The 27,739-nt window shown below is 33.4% G+C and overlaps 1 protein-coding gene across 7 annotated transcripts in view; it reads right to left on the reverse strand.

Annotated features, from left to right (window-relative positions):
* The window catches only part of LOC126754504 (RNA-binding protein fusilli), a 37,400-nt gene extending 13,946 nt beyond the window's left edge, over positions 1 to 23,454 (reverse strand). Inside the window, exons 1-7 of one of the 7 annotated variants that reach the window (XM_050466533.1) lie at positions 20,735 to 20,862; positions 14,733 to 15,105; positions 6,596 to 6,976; positions 3,531 to 3,816; positions 3,384 to 3,473; positions 3,277 to 3,331; positions 258 to 368 (exon numbers count right to left, since the gene is read on the reverse strand). In XM_050466533.1, coding sequence (XP_050322490.1) covers positions 258 to 368; positions 3,277 to 3,331; positions 3,384 to 3,473; positions 3,531 to 3,816; positions 6,596 to 6,976; positions 14,733 to 14,861 — 1,052 coding nt within the window. In that variant the 5' untranslated portion in view covers positions 14,862 to 15,105; positions 20,735 to 20,862. Of the gene's footprint in view, positions 1 to 257; positions 369 to 3,276; positions 3,332 to 3,383; positions 3,474 to 3,530; positions 3,817 to 6,595; positions 6,977 to 14,732; positions 15,106 to 20,125; positions 20,555 to 20,734; positions 20,911 to 23,181 lie in introns of those variants that run through there. The other 6 variants (XM_050466534.1, XM_050466531.1, XM_050466530.1 and 3 more) reach the window with 6 other exon arrangements.
* Positions 23,455 to 27,739: the final 4,285 nt, after the last annotated feature.

Raw genomic sequence — 27,739 nt, forward strand, 5'->3', positions numbered from 1 at the left:
CGAACTTGATATATGATATATGAATACAATATGAGGTCGACTGTGCTTGAACACTGGGTTTTTAGCATGCTTCTAGTTATCTCTTTATTTTACTCATAAAAAAGGTCAAATTACATAAGAGATAAGGTCTTCTAAACATTCTTATTTGCTTGTAAATACAAAAAAAGGGATATCAAAAAACATTAATCTCACCATACTTTACAAAATATTTGAAGAGCAGCAACGGGTTAATCACATATTTTATTTGCTTTACTTACTTGGCAACGTTCAGACCACGAAAAAATTTAGCTATATCCTGATCACTGCTCTGCCAAGGTAAACCTCGAGCACGTACAATACAATTACCGTCTATGTCGTCGTCAATTGAGCTGCAAGTAAAGAAAACTTAAAAAATAAAACTTTGAAAGCTAAATGCGCGTAAGTTTTTCGAGAAAGAGCCAAATTTATGGTACCTCAATCAGGTGACCATAATTTCTATAAAGTCGTGGCAACTGGTATGCTTGATGTAATCACATTACTCCAATTGAGTGTGCGAATGAAACAATAAACAAATTAATGGATTACTTACTTCTACATATACAATGAACATACCATACATATGTATGTATAAATATATATACAAATAGGGCTTACAGAAGAAATAAAATACTCAAAAGTATATTTCTTTAAGCTGATCTCAGCGAAATAATTGTATAGTTATGCACATTCGTATTATTTCAAATTAATAATTTTTCGCTGATTTCCATCAACTATTTATGGGCATGGAGAAGCTCATGACTGTAGTATGCACAGAAAATCATGTTGAAGTTTCCTTTATTTGACACTGCACAACTAAATCCAAAAGTTCGTTCAGCGTGATGCTTGTAAAATATTTAAACTATTCTATAGACAGATTAAATGTTCACTTTTTCGTTTTCATATTATAGTACATAAGAACAAATGTATATAAGTATATGTATGTACATTCTCTGATTTGTTGGGATAACGATCGATGGGTTCCAACCGAATTATTTGAATAAATATTGGAATTGCGTATGCGTATGTAAATCCATATATTTGATTGTTATTACAAAGCGGAATATTGTACCAATGCACGTTCATAAAATATATGTACACAATATTTACATACATTCATATATGCATATGTATCGATGTGTTCGGACTGGTAAGCCTTAGAATGTATTAACAAACAATTTGATCAGATTAAACTATGTGATCACTTTGACTCGAACGTATGCAACGCGCAACCTTATCACAGTTGTATTGAAACGGCGACTACTTTGGAATTTTTAAAGTCTTCGATTTTAAGTTATGCAGTAAGAAGCTTGGGAGCAATATTTGAGAGTTGAGTAAGAATTGAGTCATTTCGGGACAACGTGAGTTGAGCAAAACATGATAAAGGCGATTTGAGCAACATATTTTAGAAAATCAAACTTCTTCCGGATCAAATAATACTCATTCGAAGCCTTTGAATTTCAAATTTGTCACAGGAAGTGAATCTTCAAAAATGTACATATTTTATAAGGTACAAAGTTATACATGTTGTATGTAACTATACATGTGCTGATGAAATGAAATAAAAATAAATAAAAAAATATTTATTGACCGATGTAGACAATATAAAGACAATTGAAATGTACCAACATACAGGTACAACATGCTAGGGGTAGTATTGGGTGTGGAATTTATAATCTTAATTTTGATTTGTCGGATATTTATATTAAATATATCAAAGAGTATTGCTAAGCCTACTTTTTAAAAATTTTCCAGCCGCAAACACTCCTCCCTACTGCGATTCCCTGCACCAAATTACAGTTTTTTTATCATAATTTGGATCTTAGTTACAGCATTTTAGAGGTTTTCAACTTTAATTATGATCTGATTCTCCCTATCTACAGTTTCATCAGAGTTTTTTATTTTTTACTCAAGTCATTGCGGAAGAACGGACAGGCAGTCACCTGCAATTCAACTCAAGTAGTCACGATGATGAATTACATATATGTATATAACTCGATATTTGTCTTAATTAGTGTTAGGTGAACAAAACTATTACATTCCGTTGCAACTTGTTGCAAGAGTAAAAAATTGTGACCCATAACTAGGCCTATTGTGCTTTCCTAAGTCAATATAAAGTGAATATCAAACACTTTTATTATTTAGTTGGGATACATTTTATTAAGTTTAATTAAAATTCAAAAATTTGATATTTGGCAGTGGTAAATGTAAAATTTGCATACGTTTAATTAATATTGCACCAAATCAAAATATTTTTGCTGTGTGGCGTGGTATTGTCCCGGAAAATATAAACATTTATTATAAAAAAAATAAAACATCTGCTATAATATATTGCCGTTTAATATATTCCAAAATAATATATGAAAACAGCCAATATCTCTTGTATCATTTTCCAATAAGTTAGTATATTTTCTTTAATAGTATTTCAATCGGTTCTTTTATACTTTTTGGGTCAATCGGCCGGGTAATATGGCCTATTTTTGACATTTTTTTCAGGCGTTAAAATTTTTGATTTTACAAAACTTACGGGTTTTTCACATATCATGAGGTATATCGTGGAGTATATCGGGATGCATGGGCAGTTGGCCACCAAATGCTTGGAAGACAACATTTCCGAAGAAATTCGGGCTATTCCGGCCGAAAGCTTTTTCGTCAACATTTAAATGAATTTTGTGATGAAATCTGTCGGAGAAATGGCTGGGTGAATGAGATGCGTTTATTCACTGGCGGACACGATTTCTCATGTTTGGATCATCTGAAACACAAAACCCCAATTTATTCGTAAAAAGTACGTGAATGGTTACCGTCCCTTCTAGAATAATGAAAAAATTTTGATAAATCAAAAATTAATTAACGTTTTTTTTAATTTTTCCCCATATTTTTTTATACATATTTTGTCATAACATTGCCAATAAATTATAAAAAATATAGAGACGATAGCCAGGCGTGTTCTGAACATTTAAAAAAAATTAAACAAATCGGTTGAGTAAAAAATATATAAAAAAAAAATATAAAAAAAATAAAAACAAATAAATAAATTTAACAAAATTATTTATCAATTTAAAACATTTTAAACGAACGTCGAGCGATATTATTATGTTTGGGCCTTTTTCGAAACCTTCCAATGGTAAAGTGCGTTTCTATATTAATTCCAAGGGTATAAGGGAACAGAAAATGTAACAAAGAAACACCCTGCTAACCCCTTAAGTCAGTTACTCGAAGAGGAAAACTAAAAACACGTACATTTATAAATATTCTTACCAAATTCCAGGTTCCAGAACTAGGGTCACTATTTCATTTGCTTTAAATTTGTGTCCTACAAAACATACAAAATTATATAAACCAGTAGCAGAAAATAATAAGCATACCTCCTTTTAACATTACTTGTATCACCGAGACCATTTCACGAGATTCTTTAACATAGAACTCCTGTTCTTCACTATTAGTAATATTTAGGTCTAATAAAATAAAATGTTGGCTTTAACAGCTTTCGGTTTTTATATATAATTTCAAACCTTTCATCATCTCTCCAATACTTTGAGGTGCCGCAGCTGTTGGTATTTGGAGTATTTTTTTTATGTCTTTGACGGGAACCAAAGCGCGTGATAAGTCACCTGACTTGTACTTGAGGAATTCTTTGCGCAGATCACAGAAACGGTTGTAATAGTTCGGTAGCTGAATGCTTTTGGCGCAGGCCTCCCGATGAAGACACTGACGCAAGGGAAGTTGCCCGTCAGTAATCAAATTGATACTATCGATATTATCGCCGTATAATGTCAAAGAGCGTAAATATTCATCGAACTGTTGGATAAAAAATAGTTTAGTCAATAGTATATGTTAAATATTGATGTTATTTTTAAAATGCCATTAGTATGTATACAATTATACATATAATAATCCTTAACCATACAAATGCAACTCATAACAAGTAAGGAAGACTAAGTTCGGGTGTCACCGAACATTTTATACTCTCGCATGATAAAGTGATACTCAAGATTTCATTATCCGTCCTTTACATATTTTTTTTATTTTGCTGTCAAATTAATTAGATTAGTAGTTCCTGAGATATGGTTTTTGGTCCATAAGTGGGCGACGCCACGCCCATTTTCAATTTAAAAAAAAAACCTGAGTGCAGCATACATTATATATTGGCAGCCCAAAGCACATGCGCGAGTACTCGCAGGATGCGATCATATATGTACATATGTACCTGTACGTGCGGAATTATGAACGGGCGGATTTGTTTGTTACATTCACTTGCAAGGTAAATGGCCATTGATTACGGAATTATTAAATCGCGATCAATCAGCAAGATCGTCACGATGTCACAGCACGACTCTTCAAACAACAGCTATGATGTTTGATGGACTTTATCTTGAAGCAACGTATGTACAAGGTGCATTCCAAAGTTAACATGACTTAAAAAAGAAACAGAACAAATAGTTTTTTTCGGAAAAATCAATTTATTTTATTCAAAATAATCTCCTTCGGCTTCAATACTGCTTTTTGCACGGCCCAAAAGCATGTCGAGCGGGTGTTTCAGCTTGTTGGCCGGTATGGCCGCCAGTATGCCGGCGCAAGCCTTTTGAATGGCCTCTACGTCTGCATAACGCTTTCCTTTCATGGGCAAATGCATTTCTCCGAAAAGGAAGAAGTCGCACGTAAGGCACCACAGGTGAATACGGGAAGTGGTTAATGGTTAAAATGTGATTTTTGGTCAAATAATCGTCCTTCGAATGTTGAATTCTGAGCAATTCTTTGGTCGTCAGTCAATTTGTGCGGAACAAACCGTGCACAAACCTTTCGTTCAATTAGTGTATATTCTATGCATCATATGGAGATTATTAGATTTGTCTCCTTTGGGTGAGTTTATAACACATATATTTCAGTTGAATTAATTTGGTTAATTTTAATATAAATATTACGTGCAAGCAAAATGAGAGAAGTAACTAAGTGAGTCTATGACTAATAGTACAAGTTAAAAAGACACGTGCATGTTGCTTCAGATTACAATAGTTTTGTTCATATAAAGGTAGTTTGTATCACCTAAAAGTAATCGAAATAGATTATAAACTATATAAATTTCCATAACCCAAAATAAGTTACAAAACTGTAATTTGGTGCAACAGTGACACTGAGGAGGGGCCCGCCCCCCAATAGGTTAAATTTATATATCTGCAAAACAATTCTAGATCTATCAGTCAAAATTGCGCAGCACAAATCCCTTTGACAACTTTTAAGATAGCGTGAAAAGAAATTGAATCGAGTGATAACCCCGCCCACTTAATGGGAACCGGTATCAAAATTAAACAACGGCGTGGCACCGCCCACCTATAGGTGAAACCAACCAAATTTGGTGCACTGCATTATTATGACATTTCTATGTTACAATGTGTACAATATACCTTTATGTCAGAAATGGCCTTGAAACGGTTCAATACTTCCCTAAGCCCCATATACCTAATGTAAATACTTTCGAACTTCCGGTTTTCTTTATACCGCATACGATTAGTTCTGCTTTCTCCAAACTGTATATGGAAGCCAAGGAAATGAGTATGGTAGTGAACGAGGGCAAGACGAAATATCTCTTGTTAACAAACAAACAGTCCTTGCGCATTGACAACGGCGATTACTGCAGTCGATTACACGAAGAACGCCTACTGCGCTGTTGTAAAATTAGCCGGATGTTCGATAATCCTGAGTTATATAGGGGCTAGATCAAATTTTCCCTCGAATTTATCTGTTTTAGGCACAAAGAAACAATTAACAATAAACAAACACGAAAGGTATTATTCGTGCAAAGGTTTATCCGTTATATTAATTGCTTCTTGATTTGTGTACGAGAGCCTGAACGAATCAAGTGAATTTAAAATTGTGCTATATGGGAAGTAGGCGTGGATGTTGTCCGATTTCAACCATTTTCGCATTGTGACATAAGAATGTAAGAAAAATGCCACGTAGTAAATTTTGTCGAAATCGGTTTTTCGGATCCCGAGATATAAGATTTCACCAAAAAGTGAGCGGTGCCACGTCCATCGTTCAATTGTAACACCGGCTCCCATCAAGCTCCCTTATACCATTTCGATGGTAAAATTTAATGTCTCTGACGTATTTAGTTATTGATTTATCGCGCTTTTACTAGTTTTTAACAGTACCGTCATTTTTTACACTGTCGGTTGCACTCATATTTTTTTTTTTTTTTGTACTAAGAAACCGTCATACCAAGTTTCATCGAGATATCTCAATTTTAACTCAAGTTACAGGTTGCATGGACGGGCGGACAAACAGTCACCCGGATTTCAACTTTTCTCCTCACCCTGATCATTTATATATATGACCTGCTATGTGAGATATCTTAATGAAACTCGGTGGTGCTTTATTCTATTAATAGTATGTGGTGTTGGGAACAACGGATAAAATAGGGTTAATACTATACCTACTTGTATATCTCTCATATGCTCAATAAACGATTTTCAAATAAAACATATAAGATAACGAAGTAGGAGGGAGTCGGAAGGAATAGCATGTGCACAATTTATTAACCTGGTCATTCCGTTGAATCAGTTCAATATTAACTTACCTCGTCTATTGCTTCCTGGAGGGGCTTTCCCTGAGAGTGAGCAACTGCTAAAGGAAGCTCAATTGTCTCGGAGAAGGATGCTGTGTTAACTGTTGTTGTAATCGAATCTGCCGGTACAATACTACTACTACATCCATTTGTGATCGAGTTATTATTGCTACTATGAATTACAGTTGTACTTGGATTGTTGTATGCACTTTTCAACAATGTGTTTGAGTTACTAACGCTAGTGTTGTTATTGTTAATGACATCAGCTTGCTGGGAGGCAAGAGCAGGCGATGACGCTCGTACGACTACTGAAGCATCAGATGAGCCGGACACTGTACGATCATTAGCAAAGCTACCGTCAGGTCGCACCAGAAGCTGCTTTGTTCCAATAATCTAAAAGTAAGAAAGTTTAACAATTTATCCACCTCCAATGTGTGTAGATAATTATTTCTTCTATATCTATATATAATTATTATAGGTTAAAAAATAATAGAATTCTTGAACTCACTTTACATAGCACATTTAGGCTCTAAACCTCTTGCACATATGAAGGTGTCTATGAAGATATGTTTACGTACAATGTATGCATGCTTGGTATACAATTGTTTCACTTAGAAATATTCCTCATAAAATATTTATGAGCTTTGGGATGGCATGCAAATTTCTAAATGTCAGACCACTTCTAATGCCTTCAATTGCGTTCGATCTTAATACGCTTATATGTACTTATATGTACGTACATATATGTACATATGCATATTTACTTATATGGAATATAAACCCGTACATAAGAGTGTCCGCTGCTAAGCGATCTATGATGGCAAGGAAAATATTAACTGGTACCTAATTGAGCAGTGAATCGAACGAACACCAACTTAATCAAATATAGATAAAATATCAAGCGGTTATAACACTTTATTGAGGTATCCCCTTATGTTACTCTCTAGGATTGAATTCAACCAAAGAAGACCATTCTGCTAGCTTTCTTTACTTTACAATATATGTCTGTATACCTCAATAACTAATAAGTTTATGGAAGCTCAATCTAAATACTGACCTTAACATGTCCGAACTGCCAATTGAGAGAGAGTCGAGGCGGGAGTATTGTATTCGGTCAAAGTTATCCCTTACATACTTTTATATTTATATAAAAGTTCAAAACATCAACCAATTAACTATTAAAATACATACTGTGTATGTAAAAAACACTGATCACCTTCCAACAGTAACACATTTGCTATGCTCAACTAAAATGGACGATAATCAATAGTTTTAATAAAACGTATTTATGTACATAAATTTGAGTGAGTAAAAAGGAAGTTCTCAACTTCATGTAAATGAAGAAGAAAATGTTTTGCATATTTTAATGAAAAAGTGATATTTCTTACTTTACTTTGACACGTGAGAAGTGCTGAAAAACTCTAAATTGTTGGTTAATAAAAGTAATCATATGGTAAATGATATGAATTTTTGACAAATCCAAATTAAAGGTCAGCATATGTACATATATAGTATATAAATAAATATGAGTAATTTATTTCAGTAAAACACATATTCGAATTGACTTGTCGACACCGACTCGACTTGTCTGCACCGATTGAGATTATCTGATAATAACTAAAATTTTGTAGGTTATAGGATTACTCCATAAAGAGGTAAACGGAAACCAGTTGGAGTTCCCAGTTTCATTGGTATATCCCACAGATTAAGTGATTTTTTCCGATTCCATCCGTTATCAATGCAAACCTTTTCGAGTACCAAGAAATACATTTGCTCAAAATATCGAAATTCAACTATTATCCTGATTTTTTATATACTTGTATACTACTAAGAGCAAATAGTAATACTTTGTTCATAATTTTAAAATTCGTAATTTGGTCTCCAAAAACTATGTCCTCCCCCTCAAAACAATTCCTGTTGGACCCTATACATTTGTGCTAACGGTTTTTCCAATCCTCGAAGCAGTTTTTAAAGTCCAATTCCGGAATAGCTTTCAATACGAGTAGCAATTCAAGTTTAATGTCTTTAATTGACTCAAAACAGTTTCCTCGACGCGGTCGTTTGATTTTTCTGAATATCCAGAGGTTTGACGGAGCTAAGTCAGGTGAATACGGTGGTTGATTGAAAATTTGGCGAAAAACTCACGAAGAACCAATGCAGTATGCGACGGAGCATTTTCGTGCCGCAAAAACCCTTTTTACTTCGCGCAAAATATTAAAATAGTTTTCCTTTGTTGACTCCAAGAATCTCCCCAGTCACCATATAATATTTTTAAATGATAAAAGAACAAAAAACCCCTATTATAAGCCAGCTGTTACAATACAATAAACTTTTTACGAAAATAATTAAAATACGCTTCTCATTTAACACTTATTATTTTATCTTTGAGTCTGAGTAAGCGGGCACAACCATTGTTGTGAGAAAAGAAAACGCTATAATTGTTATCTTCTCGAAACTTCTTCTAATCCAATATAATGTTTTCCGCCTTTCCAACTGATTTTGAACCATTTTTCTAAATCAATATGTATGATATTTTTATAAAATTAAAAGATTATGTTTTCTTAATGTGATTTAGTGCAGAGTATGAAATAAATCAGTCGAGATCAAGTATAAGCCCTTCACCCTTAATATAATGATTTACGCTCCTCTGGTTACTATTTCCTCATCCCAATATATTTGGTTATCTGGTTATTATACTCTTGTAATCAACTCACAATTTCGTCTAACTATGAATATTAAATTCTTATGCAAAATTTTTTTTTGTTTCATAAATTTTTGCCGACATTTGAAAATATTTCCTCGCTTTTGATCATTTCAAATTTCGGGAGTACAAAATACTCGGATACTTAGATACGTACTTAGTCCTTCCCTACTTGTTTACTATTTAATAAATTTTGTTTTCCTCTCAAAATTTTTCCACCAGAGAGAGTGCAAAATTTTTATATTATGAATATGTTTGAATAATTTTAATTACACACATATACATCTGTATATTGCATTTTGCTATAAAAGGTAGGGATAGTAAATATATGATTATACCACTTATCACCAGATATTTAAGCAAGGGCTTCGTAAGTACGTAATCTGAAAAGTAGTCTTGGCTTTCAGTAAGATTCAGAAGTTTACGTGTATACGAGGAATTTATTAGTTTAAATTACTATGTATAGTTATCCTTCATCAGTTCATTACTTTTACCAAAGAATTTAGCGGATCACTAAATATTTTAAGACCCTACTACCACACGCTGTTATAAACAACATTACGCGTTGAAACTCAGATATTTTGTAGTATAGTAAATGTGATTGCATTTCAGCAACCGAAATTCACGATAATTACAAATAATTAATATAACACTAGAGCTCAAGTTATAATTATGTATAATTAAGTGTAAATTATTTGCCATTCTCAAGTCGATGCGAGAAAAGCATTAACAGGGTTATGTTTTAGCGTCGTTCAAATTATATAATTTCCCAGTAAAGTATTAAAAGAATGCGAAATATTTAAATGTGTTTGCAATGCTTTAAATATTAATATTTTAAGGTAATCAAATCTACATATATTGTACATATGTTGAGGTATAAAGTTAACTGAATAGTGGTTAGGAAAAACATGAACTCATTTCATAAGTTTTTTCCATAAAAAAAAATATGATAAGCGTAATATTTATCTAGATTATTGTTAAATGTTAGAAATGGTCTAGAGAAATGTCTGACATGTTTTGTTCATTTATTGAACTATAATTTAATTTAAAATTACCTTTAACAAAACACATAAACAAATTGGTTGCATTTGGGTTATGGCCTGATTGGTCAAGTTATTATGCGCGTACGGTTAAATTTTAAAATATCGTGATTTTACATGGTTTTGCGTAAAAATAATAAAATAAGGAGAACCCAAATACTTCATTATTGTAGAATATATTAACGAAACAGTTCAAGTAAATGAACAACATTTCCAGTTATGAGCTTAAAATTTTCTATTGCACATGCAATTGTGAAATGTGTAATTATGAAAGAAGGTCTCGCATAGGTAAGCAAAGCCTGAGGGCAATTCACAAATAATGTATATTGAATGCGTGTGTGCCGCAAGCAAATATACGGAGCAAGTTTATGCCTAAGTATGTATATAAATATTTGCGATACACGCGCGCACTAAAAGCTTCAGTCCCGGGTTCAAGGGTTATCTTTATGTACAGGATTTTCGGTTTTAGAATGAGTTAAATGCTCTGAAACTGCTCCAAAGTCTTTAGACAAAAAAGTCGAACATTTATTGAAGTTCGAAATCATTGTGAATAAAATTTTACTTAAAAAATCATATGAATCAGTGTGCGATCTTGTAAATATCGACATTTTTGTGAAAAAATTACTCTGATACAATGATTGTTTACATATAAAACAGGTACTATATTAGAGCGGTTTGTTTCATTATCCATATGTAATATATGGGAGTTGGGACTAACATCGACCCGATTTTATCTATTTTCGTCAATACTACATACTATTAATATGCCGCATTCTAATAAAATGTTCCCTAAGGTTCATTAAGTTACTATCATCAATCAAATAGAGTAAAGTCACTCAGATGTTATATGGGGGTTAGGTCAAGTTTTAGCCAAATTTTAACCTTTTTAACAAAGACACACCATTATCAGTAAAATATGATCTATCGTTTTCATAGGTATAACTCTCATGTTCACCGATATATGCGGTATTGAGTCACGTGGAAGTTCGAAAATCATTGTATTAGGTATATGGAACCTACGGAATTATTGACACAATTCAACCCATTTGTCAGGAAAAGATTATCCCTGAATATTAATTATATGTATATCTCACCCCTTGACCGATATGATAAAAAGTCAACTATAAGTACTGGGGTCCAAATATTCGATACCTAGCGCCTAGAATCATTGAATCATTCGTGCAAAATTTTATCCCGTTATATTAATTACTTTTTGATTTGTACACTGGAACGTGAAAAGTGTGGTTGCAGTCCGAATTTGCCCATTTTCGCATTATTAAAAAGGAACTTTAGAAGAATTTGGTTGAAATCGGTTAACAGGTCTGCGATCTGTGATTTATTTTAAAGTGAGCGATGAAGCTCGCATCGTCCATCGTAAAATTTAATGTCGCTTTAAGTAGTTTTAACAGTACAACGGTACTGTTAAATACATAACGATGTGGGGAGTGGGCAAATCATTTTCATTCATTTTCACAACGTGGGTTCTGATAAAAATTATCCTAAGCGAATTTGGCTATTGGTTTCAACAAAATATCTTTTTACTCTAGGGACAGGCAGCCAGATTTCAACATATGTATGTTAGATTTTATCTATATCTATCTCGATTAGTTTTAGGTGATACGTACAACCGTTTAATGAACAAAACTATTATACTCCGGATCAACATGTTGCAATAGTGCAACTCTCTGCTAGACAGAGTATAATAGCTTTGTTGACCTAACCATTTTTTATAACATTTAAAACTTGTCAAGGACGACATATGGTTGGATATATGGTATTATATGAAATTGTCGAGGCGAAAAGTATGTCTATGTCTCCGCATGTCGTTCTAAACGATAACTTAGTTTAAAATAAGAAAAAAATATCTTAAAATTCTTTATAACCATGTTCTTTTGAACCCTAGTACGAATTACGCCCACAAAACGGCGTAGCTCGAAAAATCACTACAAAATAATGACACAGTCAGAAACTAAAAAACTCAAAACAAGTGTTATCCCAGTGTGGAAAAATTATGGTTTAATGTAAATATATCCCATGCCTAACCAAGATCGGTAGGATATATTACGTTCAGCCAACGTATACTGCAGTGTGAAAGTGTGGGAATCCACCGCTCTTATAACGCTTAGGTTCCGAACTACTTATAGCGCTAAAACTGACTAAAATATATATACATAGCCCCGCTCTCTAATAAGTTTAATGTACATATCTCCTAAACTACTTAAACCTACAATAACAAAGTTTCTTGAGTACAAATATTTAAAAACTCCTACCGATAGTGTAAAAATAGATGACTCACTCCCTATAATAAAGTAATAATGGTACTGTTAAAAGAAATTAAAGCGCAATAACTATTTAGTTACGTCAGCGACATTAAATTTTACATCCGAGATGGTATGAAAAGGCTTTATGGAAACAGTATGAAAATCGGACGACGGGCATGACACATATCTCGTGACCAGATAGAATTCGACAAAACTTAATATTATATATGACATTACTTTCACATTCTAATGTCACAGTGCGAAGATGGACGAAGTCGGACAACAAGCACGCCTACTTCTCATATAGCACAATTTTAAATTCCACTTTTTCGTTCAGATTCCAGTAAAAACTGTTCAAGTCCCTAGGTACCGAATATTTAGACCCCGTTACCTATAGTTGATATAACTGAAATTCAAGGATAACCCCTCTCTTATAATGGACTGTCTGTATGTCAAAAATGGGTTGAAACGGACCAATACTTCCCTTAGCCCCCATATACTTAATATAAAGATTTTCGAAATTCCGGGTGACTTTATGTCTAAAAGAGATACATTTGAGCGAAAACTTGGCCTAGCCCCTATATAACTAATATCAGGAATTTCGAACATCCGACTGAATTTACTCTATTTTATTAGTTTTACACCTTAAAGTATTTCCCTGGTCTTGGTTCTTGCTATTTGCAAGAGTATAAAATGTTCAGTTGCACCCAAAATTAGCCCTTCCTTACTTCTTTTAAATAAAGTTTTGCGAAAGAAGAAGGTATTTCCCCGGTTTCGATCCTTGAAAATGGCAAATCGGCAACAACTGAACCTATGATCTTCCTCACTTGTTAACTTTTGAAAATATTCGCCAAACGCTATTTGGAAATGTGTTACAACCACATGTTGTCATGCGTGTTTTTATACATATACATGTATTTTAACAATCGAAATTAACAAATACATGCATAGTTCGGTATATACATATAACTGGTAAATATCCATTTATTTTTAGACAATAGTTCGGGCTTCTTTTCGGAGAAATTCGCTTTAATTCAGATTTATTAATATTGTAGTAATCGCACTGCAGGAAGAAATAAGTAACAGGTCAATTGACAACTCCCCGGCCTACCACAGTAAGTTTTTTTGAAAAGTTCGTTTTTTTATGATACGCTGATTATAGCGACCCTTCAACTTTTCGATACCATTTTTGTAGTACTATTTGTCCTTTGCTTCAGAATATGCCTCAGTTTCGGTGATCTCCTTCATTCCTTTCACACCTTTCTCATACCCAAATATTCTTGAATGATATTTCGACTGGCGCGCTGTTGTTATCTCGGCTATAATCGCGTAAGCGGTGTCTACGCCAATTAAGAAGAAGAAGATATTTCGTACACATTCAGTGGATATCTTTAGAGTGCCTGTTGTTTCGAACAACTTTACTTTAGAGTCATCCAAAACTATTTTGTGGACTTTTTTGATGTGTTCGTCAATAACAACCTCTTTTGGGCGTCCACTGCGTTCACTGCATCGGTGATCATTTTACCACGTCTAAATTTAATATACCAATCCTTGAAAATTGATTCTCCGATACAATTTACAAACTAATGATCCGAAAGCTGTCAAATTTATACACGTGCCTTTTGAATGTTAGGCCTAACTAAAAATCATAATTCTAGTATCGTCATCTAGGGTCAGGCCTGTGACTTTTCAGTAGATCTTTACAGAGCTAATAATAAAGTTAAGAGAAAATGCCAAGATCGCTTTGAAAACGAAGAATCCACATTTAGGTTTGTTAATATATGCATTAATGCACTAATACAAAGAGAGTCCCATCTTAGCTGCATGCGGTTCATAAAATACATTATTATTAATAAAGTAGATTTGTTGTAGGTTAAATTAAAAAAGTTTATGTTTTTCTTTAATTTAACACACAATTTAAGATATAATGGTCAACGTAATATAATGTTTATTTATTTTTAAACCTAAAAAACCTCAGAACCACAGTTCAAATAAACATTGTAAGAGAAATAAATTTAAAAGTTGATTATTACATGTGTTCAGTCATCTATACTTCGTAAACTTATAAAACAGGAGTATTAAATATACAACAATATTAATAACTACAATCAAAAAGTGAATATTATTATGTCATCAAAGTTAATTACCTTTCCGCTACTAGCTTCCAAAATAATGTACACTAGCAATATTATTTCCTTTTCATCCGCTCCAAGTCCTGGCCCATTTTGTCCACATGTTGCGATATATAGCGACACCAAATATTCTGAGACCTGCATATTTCCTTTTTAAGGTTTTGTATATATGGCCGTTTGTTTATTAGAATGTCTTGAATATGATCACAGGAAGTCTTTTTCTTTTATTTGCTTTTGCATTTGTAATATTAGTGGAGTATTTTCTTGGATTTGTTAAAAATATTAACGTGTTGACTAAACAAATTTCTCTGCATAGACATATGTATAAAATTAAAGGATTTTCACATTTGTTGACATGCCTTAACGTTTTCACAGTTTAATGTCTTTCCTGAAAAATTAAAAACACAATTACATTTAAATCCTAGATATTTAATTTTATATGTATCTATATATAATATATGTATATTATATATAAATTACATTCATTAGGAATGAGAGTAATGCTTAAGATATTATCTAGCTATTAGGCCCCAATGCAAACTATAAATTTTAAATGAGATTTTGATTCGTGCCTACCAAAAAATGTATCTCATGCAATATTTTAAGTTAAAGTAACAGGGACATATGTATATTTGAAGATATAAGTATATATCGGGTGATTTTTTAAGAGCTTGATAACTTTTTTAAAAAAAAACGCATAAAATTTGCAAAATCTCATCGGTTCTTTATTTGAAACGTTAGATTGGTTCATGACATTTACTTTTTGAAGATAATTTCATTTAAATGTTGACTCATGTGGTTTCAACAAGATGGCGCTACATGCCACACAGCTCGCGATTCTATGGCCATTTTGAGGGAAAACTTCGGAGAACAATTCATCTCAAGAAATGGACCCGTAAGTTGGCCACCAAGATCATGCGATTTAACGCCTTTAGACTATTTTTTGTGGGGCTACGTCAAGTCTAAAGTCTACAGAAATAAGCCAGCAACTATTCCAGCTTTGGAAGACAACATTTCCGAAGAAATTCGGGCTATTCCGGCCGAAATGCTCGAAAAAGTTGCCCAAAATTGGACTTTCCGAATGGACCACCTAAGACGCAGCCGCGGTCAACATTTAAATGAAATTATCTTCAAAAAGTAAATGTCATGAACCAATCTAACGTTTCAAATAAAGAACCGATATTTTGCAAATTTTATGCGTTTTTTTTTAAAAAAAAGTTATCAAGCTCTTAAAAAATCACCCGATACATGCAGGATAATAGTGCCATAAACTGCTGAAAGCACCCTTTAAAGAGGGTTTCAAAGCAGAGTTTAGCTTATCATTGTGCTAATATGGATACCGCATTTCATATTTAGATATCTAAAGACCGCGAAAAGATGTTCGTAACAGAATAAATAAAAAATAGAGTAAATACACAGAAGTAATTAATAATAACAAAAATAAACTATGCAGCTATCGACTTAAGATTATTCGATTAAACGTTAAATTAAAAGCTAGGAATAGTATAGTATATATTCATACGTATGTAAATTGAGTGTAAACGTTGGTTTCGCCCCATTTCAGTGCACAATTTGACGATATAATTTCTCTTTAATTTTCCTACTTCGCTATATATCCACATATTATTAAAATATGTATGCACATACATACACACATAGATATACTCGATGAAAAGTAAAATACTTTAAAATCAGCATTTACTGTCGCTAAACTTATTCAGTTCGAGTAAAGCCGGTGATTTCTCGGTCTCGGACGTGCAATGTTCAAAGGTCAGAAAGTGTATGGGTTAATCGAGTATACTCACCAATGCCGACTAATTTCGCAATTTAATGCATGACTATTTGCGTACGGACTTAATATATGTATACACACATAAGCATACGTTTAGATGTATGTATTTACATATTTGAATAGTCGTCTAATACATGTAACTATCTACAAGTGAAGTTATTATATTATTTAGACGTATGTATATGTTTATGAGCGCATTTGTATATGTGTGCATCTATGTCAACTCGTTTTTATAGGAATTTATGTCCACAACTATAATATTAAAATAAAATTATAATAAAGTTTTACATACATAAACACATTCGGCAACGTCGCATCGTAAGGTTCTATGTTATCGGCTTGTGTCAGATTGTGTGTTGCTAAATAACTTTTTGACACCTTTTTATATTAACTTATCTTGGCAAACGAATCGTAAGATTTTATATTTCTATTCTTAAACCTTTCTGATACTTCTCTGGCTGATATGTCCACATATGGTACTTACAACAATTCCATATATAATCATTTTATTGAACATCTATATATGTAGATTATATGCCAATGTTTATACAGTTAGTTTTATTGCTATATTTTAGTTCACATCGGCTCAACTTATATTAAAAACATCTTCAAACGAGCGATATGTGGTATTAACTCGACTGAAGAGACTAAATTTAATATTATATATTTAGACCAGAGCATTGAAATTCTTTATATTAGGGAGATGAGGTTTAAAGCAACATATACACCGATTCCATTCTAATTAAGCGCTAAAGCATATAATTAAAAAAAAAACGCTTTTTCATTTAGTTTCATTAAAATATCATATTTTGACCAACTTGAAGGGTTTAAAGTCAGGTGGCCAAAAGGAAATCATTATAGGGGGTGTTTTTGGGCAGAGAAGAGAACGGCTTGCATTAATTTAGACATTGCTCAGGTTGACTTGAAAACGCGTTGTCAAGGATTTTTTAAATGTACAACCCACACTCTGACTGTCTTATTCTCCATAAGGTTCGTTAGAAAAACGAAAATCATTATATGAAGTATATGGAAGTTGGGTGTAGTATCGACACATACCAGTATAATGTCCCCTTGGTTTCATTAAGCTACCTCACATACCATAACCAATCATATGAAGTAAAGTCAGCAGAATGTTTCATGTTAGTTATATGGGCCCTAAATCAATTTTCTCTTGATTTTATCCGTTTTAGGCCCTAGCTCAGCTATTGGCCGATATATGCGGTATAAAGTCATCCAGAAGTTCGAAAATCTTTGTATTATATTATTATTTATTGCTAAGGAAAATATTGACCAGTTTCCACGCATTTTTGACATACAGACATATCATTGTCAGAAAAGAATTACACCTGAATTTCAATTATATATCTTGTTATATTCTGCAACTACGATCCGTTGTGCAAAATTACGGTTCCATATTTTAATTTAGTGCGTAGTTATGGCATTTTATATATTTTGGTTTATTGGTGTTATGTGGGCGTGGCACCCGCCCGATTACGCCCATCTACGAACTCGTCTCATCTTATTGATGTTTTAAATATATTATATAAACATATATCTAAACCTATTTTTTAGGTGATACAAACAACCATTAGGTGAACAAAAAGTAACAGTTACGTAAAACCTTAACAGTCATTAGCTGCCTTCGATTGGTCATTCCTATGCACTATTGTCAAAAAACTGTGAAAGCAACAACAATGTCAGTTGAAGTAGTATAACTTATATCCTCAATCTTGCCAAGTTTTATTTATTATATTTTAACTCACGTTTACTATTGTAACTATTGAAATGAAAATTTTCTTGTTTTTCTTGTATCGTGAGTCGTGTCAAGCTGTCATGTTATTTTTGTTCAGTATTGTTTGGCACTTCATCATGGAAAGCCTTACGCCTGAAGAACGTTTACAAAAGTTTTTTAAGAAAGTTCATGTTCTGTAAAGAATGTGTTTCGCGCGCTTCGCTGAGCTTATGGTCAACATAATCGGCCTACTCAGCGTACTATTCGCAACAATATCTCTCTGTCCATAGTGAGTGTACACGAAGTCCACAGAAAGTCGAACTCGGACTGACGTATGGAATGACTTGGCACACTTTTCGTCGATATCTACTAAATACAGCTTGTTCAAGAACTAAAACCGATCGAACTTTCCAAGCGACATCGCTTCGCTCTATGGGCTCTTGAAATGTTCTAAGAAGATCTGACGTTTGTGAGCTAAATTTTGTTCAGCGATGAGGCCCAAATCTGGCGTAATGGGGGCGAAGAGCAACATGAAGATATCATCCAGAAAAAACAACGGTTTGGTGTGGTTTGTGGATGTATTTCTTCTAAAATGATGCCGGTGAGAACGTAACCGGCAATGGCGACCGTTATAGCGCCATGATAACCGACTATTTGATACCTGAAAATGAAGCTCGTGATCTCAGCGACACTTTGTTTCAACAAGACGGCGCCACTTCCTACACATCACATAAATCAATGGATTTATTGAGAGAACATTTCGGTGAGCAGATAATTTCACGTTTTGGGGCAGTCGATTGGACACCAAGATCATATGATAACATACCGTTAGATTTTTTCCTTTAAGGATATGTAAAGTCTAAAGTCTCGCTTAGAGCAAAACAAAAAATCGAAAATTGAACACAACGGATGGACCATTTGACAATTGAAAGGATAATCTTCAATTTTTTTGCTAAAAAATTAGCAAACCTAAAAATGCATCACCCTTTATATGATATAAACACAAACAAAGGCTATAGACTTATTTTATTCCCATTCAGCCCTTAAGCACATCATGGTAAATAAAACTTGTTTACTAATTTCGTTAAAATCACATACATATATTGACCGCAATAAACTCTTTAAATTCAGATGAATGTCAAAAATAATTGAGAAATCACTATATCACATATAAAGGGGCTAGGGGAAGGCGAGGTTTGATTGCATTAATTTTTTTGCATTACTCAAGTATACTCGAAAACATGTATTCACACAATTTTATCCATTATAATACTACACACTAGTCCGATTAGAAACGTGAAACTTGTAAACTTTTTACAGTACCCTTAATTGTGCCCAAAAGCTCACAAAAAGAGCTTATCATTTTCAAGCTTTTACCAACTAACCATTTTTTGTTCTAATAGCTCTAACATTTACAACTAATCAAAATCCAGTTATATCCTAAAGACATTCCGTAAGGTATGTTCTCGAGACCAATTGATTCTCAATTCTACCTCCTCTGTGAGTGCTCTCTCTCTCTAAACGTCACTCGCGCAAATTTTATCTTGTTATTTTCAGGAAAAGTTCTTATGGCAGTACAATGTATGAAAATTTGGTATAAAGTTTAAGTTACCCATTTTATAACAACAGTATCAACAATTTTGTTCCAATGGACAATTAATTCTGTAGCTCAACTACATAGTATATATGGTATATGAGTCCATACCTACTATTGTGAAGACACATATACGCATACTCAAAGGGTTTGAGGCAAGAAATGGATTTTCAGCTAAACATTTACAACTGAAAGTTAACATTGCGAAACTACTATCGACTTAAAAATCATTTTTTTAGTTACTCCACTTTCTTCGATCTCTTTTTAATGTTTTATCTTGTTATTATTACCTCCTTTCCGTATTGGTCGGTTTTCCAACTATCACTTCTCACTTGTTACTTTGCTGTTTCGGTGGAGACTACCTGTTACACCACAGTTTCCGCCGTACGTATTCACAGATTTGTACGCATTGCAATTTTCTTTAATAACTTTAAAATTTCATTTGATTGGAACTTATGTATGTACATATATACTTCCATACAATACCAACATTACTGCACTTTTCTTTTAACCTGTTCTTCGCAAATTCCCCTTCTCTTTCTTGTCGTGTGTTCCACAAACAATTTTCATGCCATCAATTGGACTTGGTTACAGTCGTTACACATATAGTCACTATTAAGTTGTTACACACATATGTAAGTATGGGCGTTTGTATATTCTACGCATATATTTTTAAAGCCATTTTATTATAAAATACACTTTTATTGTATTTTTAAAAACTGTTAAATTATATTATAATGATATAAATTTATATATGTATGTATGTATAGTTAGCAAATGAAAGTTAAGAGAAGAAAAACGTGTACAAAATTTTATATTTTATTTTCTCCTAGGGGTAAAAGCTGGTATTTATTTCAACAATAACTTATGTATGTACATATACATGAAACAGCATTTACCACAACATTAAACCCACATTGGCAATAATTAAAGATTACTACGTTTAAAAATTTTCAAGTGTTACCGGTATACTCGCGCTCATCTCTCGATGGAATGTCAGCAACTGACTGAGGTTACTACTGATCGACGATGTAGGCATCAGCCTTTAACCAAATTGCTTGTGAACATAGCCGGGAAAATGTTAACAAGTGAAACTACAAACGTATCTTACAAAAAGCAAAAATACGAAAAAGAGAGTCAGTAAACACTTAAAACACATACAATCACATATCTGTATGAGAAGGTATACATATATACATATGTATGTATAGACATCACATAGGTAAGACGCGAACTCCAAAGGTAAACTTGTATACTCATTACACGTAGGTCTTTATATAAAAATTTGGAGAAAAGCAATATTTTTATTTATGTATGTACGTATTCATATACATACATGTGTCCAAATACAATTCATTGCATATATACCCTATGTTAGATATTTAAAACATTGAAGAGTGTAGAGCTGTGCTTTCTTGTGTTTAATTTAACTCTAATTTCACCTCGGTTCTCGTTTTATTTGTTGTTATGAGTCCAATTGCCGATCTCTTCATGCATCTCCACCAGGTATCGTACGTATACAAATACATACATAAGTAAGTCACGCTTGAATGTTTAAGCCCTGCTACCACACTCTGGGCAAATGAGAAGAACAGTTGATCATAGAAGTGTTTTTAAAAACTTAATTCCATTTGTTGGCATATTTTCCATTTCAAATACTCACGCACATGTGCACTAAAAAAATCAGTAATATGTAGTAACTTATATCCACTTATGTATTTAAACTTATATAGTAGATAGTAGGAATGCACTTTTTACATATAGTAAATATAAGTGCGTACCTAGACACTACAGCCGTCGTTCTCTATACCGAAAGTATACTCTAAATTGATCTTATACCAAATCGTAATATGAATAAAAGATTTTTGTTTATTTAATAGTTGATAAATATACTTGTATGTACTCCGAGTGATACGGATACGAATGATTAGGCAAAATTTTTGTAATAGGTACTGTATTTAGGTTTATGATTATTTAAAATAAATGCAATGACGTTTCCAAGAGTATCGGAAGTTTTTGAGACATTATGAAGAGTTGTTTATCAAAAAATATCGATATTATCAGACTGAAAATATTACAACACAGGGAGATTATTGTATATAAATTTTGATTTAGAACTACGCAAAGAACATTTCACATGTGTGCTTGAGTTGCACCATTTAATTGGCAATCACTGTATGTATGTTACAGTGGTATTACTGCTGATATTCCTAACAACACAGCACACCTGAGCAACTCCCATTACCGAGTGAGCAATGATGTTAATTACTCTCTTGCACTCTCATTATTTCCCTCGCTCACCTTTGCTAATTAAGAAACGCAACATTGAGTAAAATCGGTCGATTAAGTATTTTCAGATTTCAGGACACATACTCTCATTTCTAATGATTGAACTGGCAGGTTTAATGCATCCTTAGTTCCCTTTTGTTTAATCTAAATGTGACATATTTTAAATTTATATTTTATTAATGTAATATTCATTTGAACGGATATTACGCTAAACTCCGAATAAAGTTGTCTGTCTTGGTGACAAATTTTAAATCCAAAAACGGCTAACTGAAAATAAACTAGTTTGTACAATTTGTTTAGAAGTGGTGGATGATGATGAGATGACAGTTTTTATCATACTATATCGCATTTTAGAAATTAATACCGATTTCACCACCTTCCAAGGATAAATATTATTACTGAAAATATCCCTTTCTCATAGATATACATATATAATATGTATTTATACCAGATGTATATGTACCTAGGCATATGTGATAAGTGCAACATAAGGAATACTACGATGTACATATGTATGTTAGGTATAATATACAAATATATGAACGTGAAAACTGTTTAAACACCAGTTCGATGGAAGTAGATAAGATATACTCACTTATCAAATTTTTAATATGAGCACATATGTGTATTCGTATATACATACATATGTATATGAATATAAGTAAGTACACATAAATAACTTTAAACAAAAAAATGAATAACATCTAAGTTCACTTAAGTTTTCAGGTCTATTAGGCCTTCATGCACGTAAAACTTTTGCTACGACTCAAGCTAAATTTCTGTCATTTCTCTTATACAATTGGATATTTTCGGAGCATTGACATATAAATATGTATGTATGGTATATATTTGTACAAAATTGACATTTAATGCTTATAAAAATTCTTCATAAAGTATTATAGAGCACTTCAATTTTCCAACCTTTTACATATTATTGGTTTCGAGCAAACATTGAGTACATACAACTCTCCGAAACCTGATCACTCTTCTGATATTATTTTGAAAGAGAGGATCAAAACTCTCACAAATCCGTTGTCACACTCGCCTACATACTTACCTACCTGTTTTCGTAATTGCAGCAATTAACTTTTTGCCTTATTATATCTTATTGCACTTTAGACGAGGGCTTTTAGTCATCTATATACATATATATGTATAACAAATATTAGTCCAATCAGATTTGAACTGGATTTAGTTTTTTTTAAACATGTTGAGAAAAGTAAGTACAACTATTTACTATTGACTGATTTAATTTGGTTAAAAAGCTCAAACAAAGTTAATACGTTTTAGCAGCATATTTAAGGCGCAACGAACACGGTTTTACTGGCATTTCAAGCAGCAACAGCCATCATAGCCCATACTCGTTCAACGTGTATACTAGTATCGTAAGGTAAATTCTTCCAAACACATACAGCAACAGGTTTTTACGCACTCTCTCAATATACTTTTATGTGTAGTTGTAAACACACATTACACTTCATAGTGGAGATTACGCTGGCTTTTCGTTTACCTGTTAAATAATACCATACCTATGAGAAAGAAACCCCTTTTCGTTGAGTTTGTATTCAAGTATAGTGATCTTAAAAATAACCTGTTCAGAGAGATATACAAAAGTTTCTACAAATCAGTGAGGTGAATTTGAGGAGTTAAGTTTTACTAAAAAAAATCCACAGCTTTCAATATTAGACTTTCCAAACGGTAATATTTTTATCTGTGTTTTGTTGGGAATGGAAAACGTTCCTATGGTGTAAACATATTTTACATTTTGCTGTGACAAATGGAAAGTAAAATTTTGACAGTAAAAGTATAAAACAAACACAATTGCATTGTTTGAATGCTTGGTTCGGAAATTAAATTATTAAATATATTCATTAACTGCATTTTTTAAATAAAATAAAATTTTTTTAAGATATTGTATTATTAAATTCGATTTACATGTATACATAAATACATTTGCATTAAGATCTTTTAATCAACTACAAAAATATTATTTTAATTCATATTTTAATATTTGAAATAATGTTTTTACTTAATTCTTTCTTCTTAATTTTAGTTTGCAATATTTCGGATAAATAACAAAAATTCGGCATTGAATGGAACAAATAATAACATAAACAATAATTACGAATAAATAACATATTTAATAACATATAGCTGAGATATAAGTTGATCAGAGTATTATAAGTTCAAAGGTTACGGTTTTCTTGTTTTTATCATTATTCACTATTTTTATACTCTTGCAACCTGTTGATACAGAGTATTATAGTTTTGTTCACCTATTGGTTGTACGTATCACCTAAAACTATTCGAGATAGATATAAGGTAATGTGTATATAAATAAGCAGGATGACGAGAAAAGTTGAAATCTAACTGACTGTCTATCAGTCCGTCCGTCCGTCCGTGCAAGCTGTAACTTGAGTAAAATTGGGATATCTTGGTACGCGGGTTCCTTATTAAAAAAAAATTACGAGTTCGAAGATGGGCTTAATCGAAGCACTGCCACACCCACAAATCGCCATTAAACAAAAATCTCTAACTAAGCACCTAATTAGGAATAAAACTGTAATTTTGTACAGGGAATCGCAGTAGTAAAACGCGTCTGTCTTTTTTAAAAAGTGGGCGTGGCCCCGCTTCTAATAAGTTTATTGTGCATATCTCCTAAGCTACTAAAACTAAAACAACCAAGTTTGCTAGGCGCAAATAACGGGCTCTTCAATAAGAGCTCTACAAAAGGTTTTTTTTTAAATAGAACAAAAACGGTTTGGGATATTAATGAAATTCGTTATACCTGTGAAAGTATATTCGATGCCATTATATATGTACGAAACTCCATTTTTTTACACGGCCATCACAGGTTCGCTTGAAGAGGTCCAGACGCTGAACCCAATTTTCAGCGGTTTTCAAACATAAATCGGCCGATATTGTTGCAATTTCACGTTCAATATTCGTACGAAATTCTTAGACTATATGGCATAGACCATAGACTTAACGTAACCTAACAGAAAATAGTCGAATGATGGTTTCTGTCCCTATCGGTCTACTTTTGTACCGTCCCGTTATAATAAGATCTCCTACCCACAGAGTAAAATGGATGAAATCGGATGATAACCCCGCTCACTCCCCATTTAACGGTACGGTTAAAAACTTCTAAAGCGCAGTAAATCAATAACTAATTACGCCAGAGGCATTAAGTTTTACGAAATGATATGAGAGGGGTTGATTGGAACCGATGGGAAAATTGAATGATGGGCGTGGCCCGCCTACTTTTTGGTGAAATCACATATCTTAAGTACAGCGAAATCGGACTACAACCACGCCTACTTCTCATATAACACAATTTTAAATTCCACTTTATTATTTCTCCTTCATACAAGGCGGGCTCCAAAGTAAACAGACTTTTTGAATCTAGCACCCCCAGGTGGCGCCACCTATATGTCGACTGCTGCGTTAGAATCTGCTATCTTTATCCATTGTCCAGTGAGAATTTCATAACATTTCATCTATTGCGTTTTAAGTGCCAGTACATATGTTTGTGTTATCGGTGCGAAAATGAGCTTTGAACTAAGAGACAACATTAAATTTTGTTTTGAAATTGGTAAAACTTTTGCCGAAACGTTTCAATTGATGAAACAAGTTTATGGCGATGAATGCCTATCCCGTAGCAGAGTGCACGAGTGGTTTCAACATTTCAAAGTGGTCGTGAGGGCATAAACATGTGGGCCCATCAAAATTCGTGATCACCGGAAGTTCCATCGAAACTGTGAGTAAATTCATCAAAAATCAGCCAAAATCATCTTTGAAATTCATGGAAATGGAATTGAACATCTTCAAAACATCGATTTGCACGGTTTGTTCCGCACAAATTGACCGACGACCAAAAATCCGTCTCATCGATCGACGCTTGTATCCGGTTTATTTGACCAAAAATCACATTTTAACCATTAACCACTCCCCGTATTCACTTCATATGGCACCGTGCGACTTCTTCCTTTTCGGAAAAATGCATTTGCCCATGAAAGGAAAGCGTTATGCAGACGTAGAGGCCATTCAAAAGGCTTGCACCGGCATACTGGCGGCCATGACCGGTATAACGAGCTAAAACACTTGTTCGAGATGCTTTTGGACAGTGCAAAAAACTGTATTGAAGCGGAAGAAGACTATTTTGAATAAAAAAATTGATTTTGCCGAAAAAACCATTAGTTCTGTATTTTTTTAAGTCCTGTTTACTTTGGAACGCACCTTGTAAACCAAGTAATAGTTAATATAAAGGGATAAAATTTTGCAAAAATTGTCAAAATCCAACTAAAACTATTCAAGACCCTAGGTACCGAATATGTGGACCCCAGTATCGATAGTTGACTTTTGACCGAAAATGTCGGTCAATGTGTGAGATATACAATTGAAATTCAGACAGAATCCTTTTTTGATAAGGTATTTCCCTGGCTTTGATTCTTGCAAGTTGCAAACGTATAAAGTGTTCGGTTGCACCCGAACTTGTTTTAAATAATTCTTTTATGTTATGTAATATTGTCAAATTTCGAACATATTGTAAATATTAATTTAAAACCGAGCGAAGTTGCAACCATGGTATTTCGAAATGAAAAGGAATATTACAAACAAGACCACAAAACATAAACCGGAACAACTCGGTGCACTTCGTCTTCTCCCGCCGCCAACTCGAAACAAACTACAGGTTCGGGTAACAAAAGCCTTGGTGTGTGAACACACAGCAGGTGGAGGATGGTTGAACGGCCTCCTGATATTATACGAAAGCAGCAGAGATGAGGATATAGCTTAAAATAATATACATATCTACCCGACGAAGCCTCTGTAATGGAGTTAACCGACACCGCCCATAACTAAGTGTCAAACCAAGCTGGGAGCGAAGGAACATAACGACCTACGTCAAACCTTGGGTGACCTCCGTGCATTGCAAACATAACCACGCGGATTATATGAACACCACAACTAAAATAACCAAACCAAACTTGAAAATATAAATGAGCACATGGCCTTTAGACGAAGCTCAAATATGATGAGAGCACCGCCACTATATAACAGCAACAAAAGCAGCAAGCGTTGAAAAAAATAAGCAGGAAAATTTAACTCCTATGGCAAGAAAAACTATTACTGGAGGAAATATGCCAATCTTTTACCAACTTGGTGAGCAGATTGGAAATCTAGTTACTATGTTCTATCGTTCTATCCACCATGAGGACACCATAGGATGGATAACTGTAGGAGTTACTAAACCAAACCCCCGTGAAAGGAGGGAAAATACGTCCCAAAATTCGCCGTGGTTTATGATTACGAATGTATTAAATTTTTAAAAGTAATTCTGGATCCTAGACTTTCATTCAAGTAGCCCCTAATAGCCACACACACCAAAGCGGCGGCGTCTGTGTCGGCAATTGCTAGAATAATGCCCAATATGCGAGGCCCCAGACAACTAGTGAGAAAGCTGCTGACAAGTGTCAGTAGTTCAATTATTCTCTACGCGGCACCAATTGGTTTATGGGGTCAGTAAGGTAACCTGGCCTGTTTTTTTGACTTTTTTTTTTATAGAAATTTTTATTCTACAATAGAACTTTTTCCACTTATCATGAGGTATATCG

Source organism: Bactrocera neohumeralis, chromosome 4 (genome assembly GCF_024586455.1).
Source record: "Bactrocera neohumeralis isolate Rockhampton chromosome 4, APGP_CSIRO_Bneo_wtdbg2-racon-allhic-juicebox.fasta_v2, whole genome shotgun sequence".
NCBI lineage: Eukaryota > Metazoa > Arthropoda > Insecta > Diptera > Tephritidae > Bactrocera > Bactrocera neohumeralis.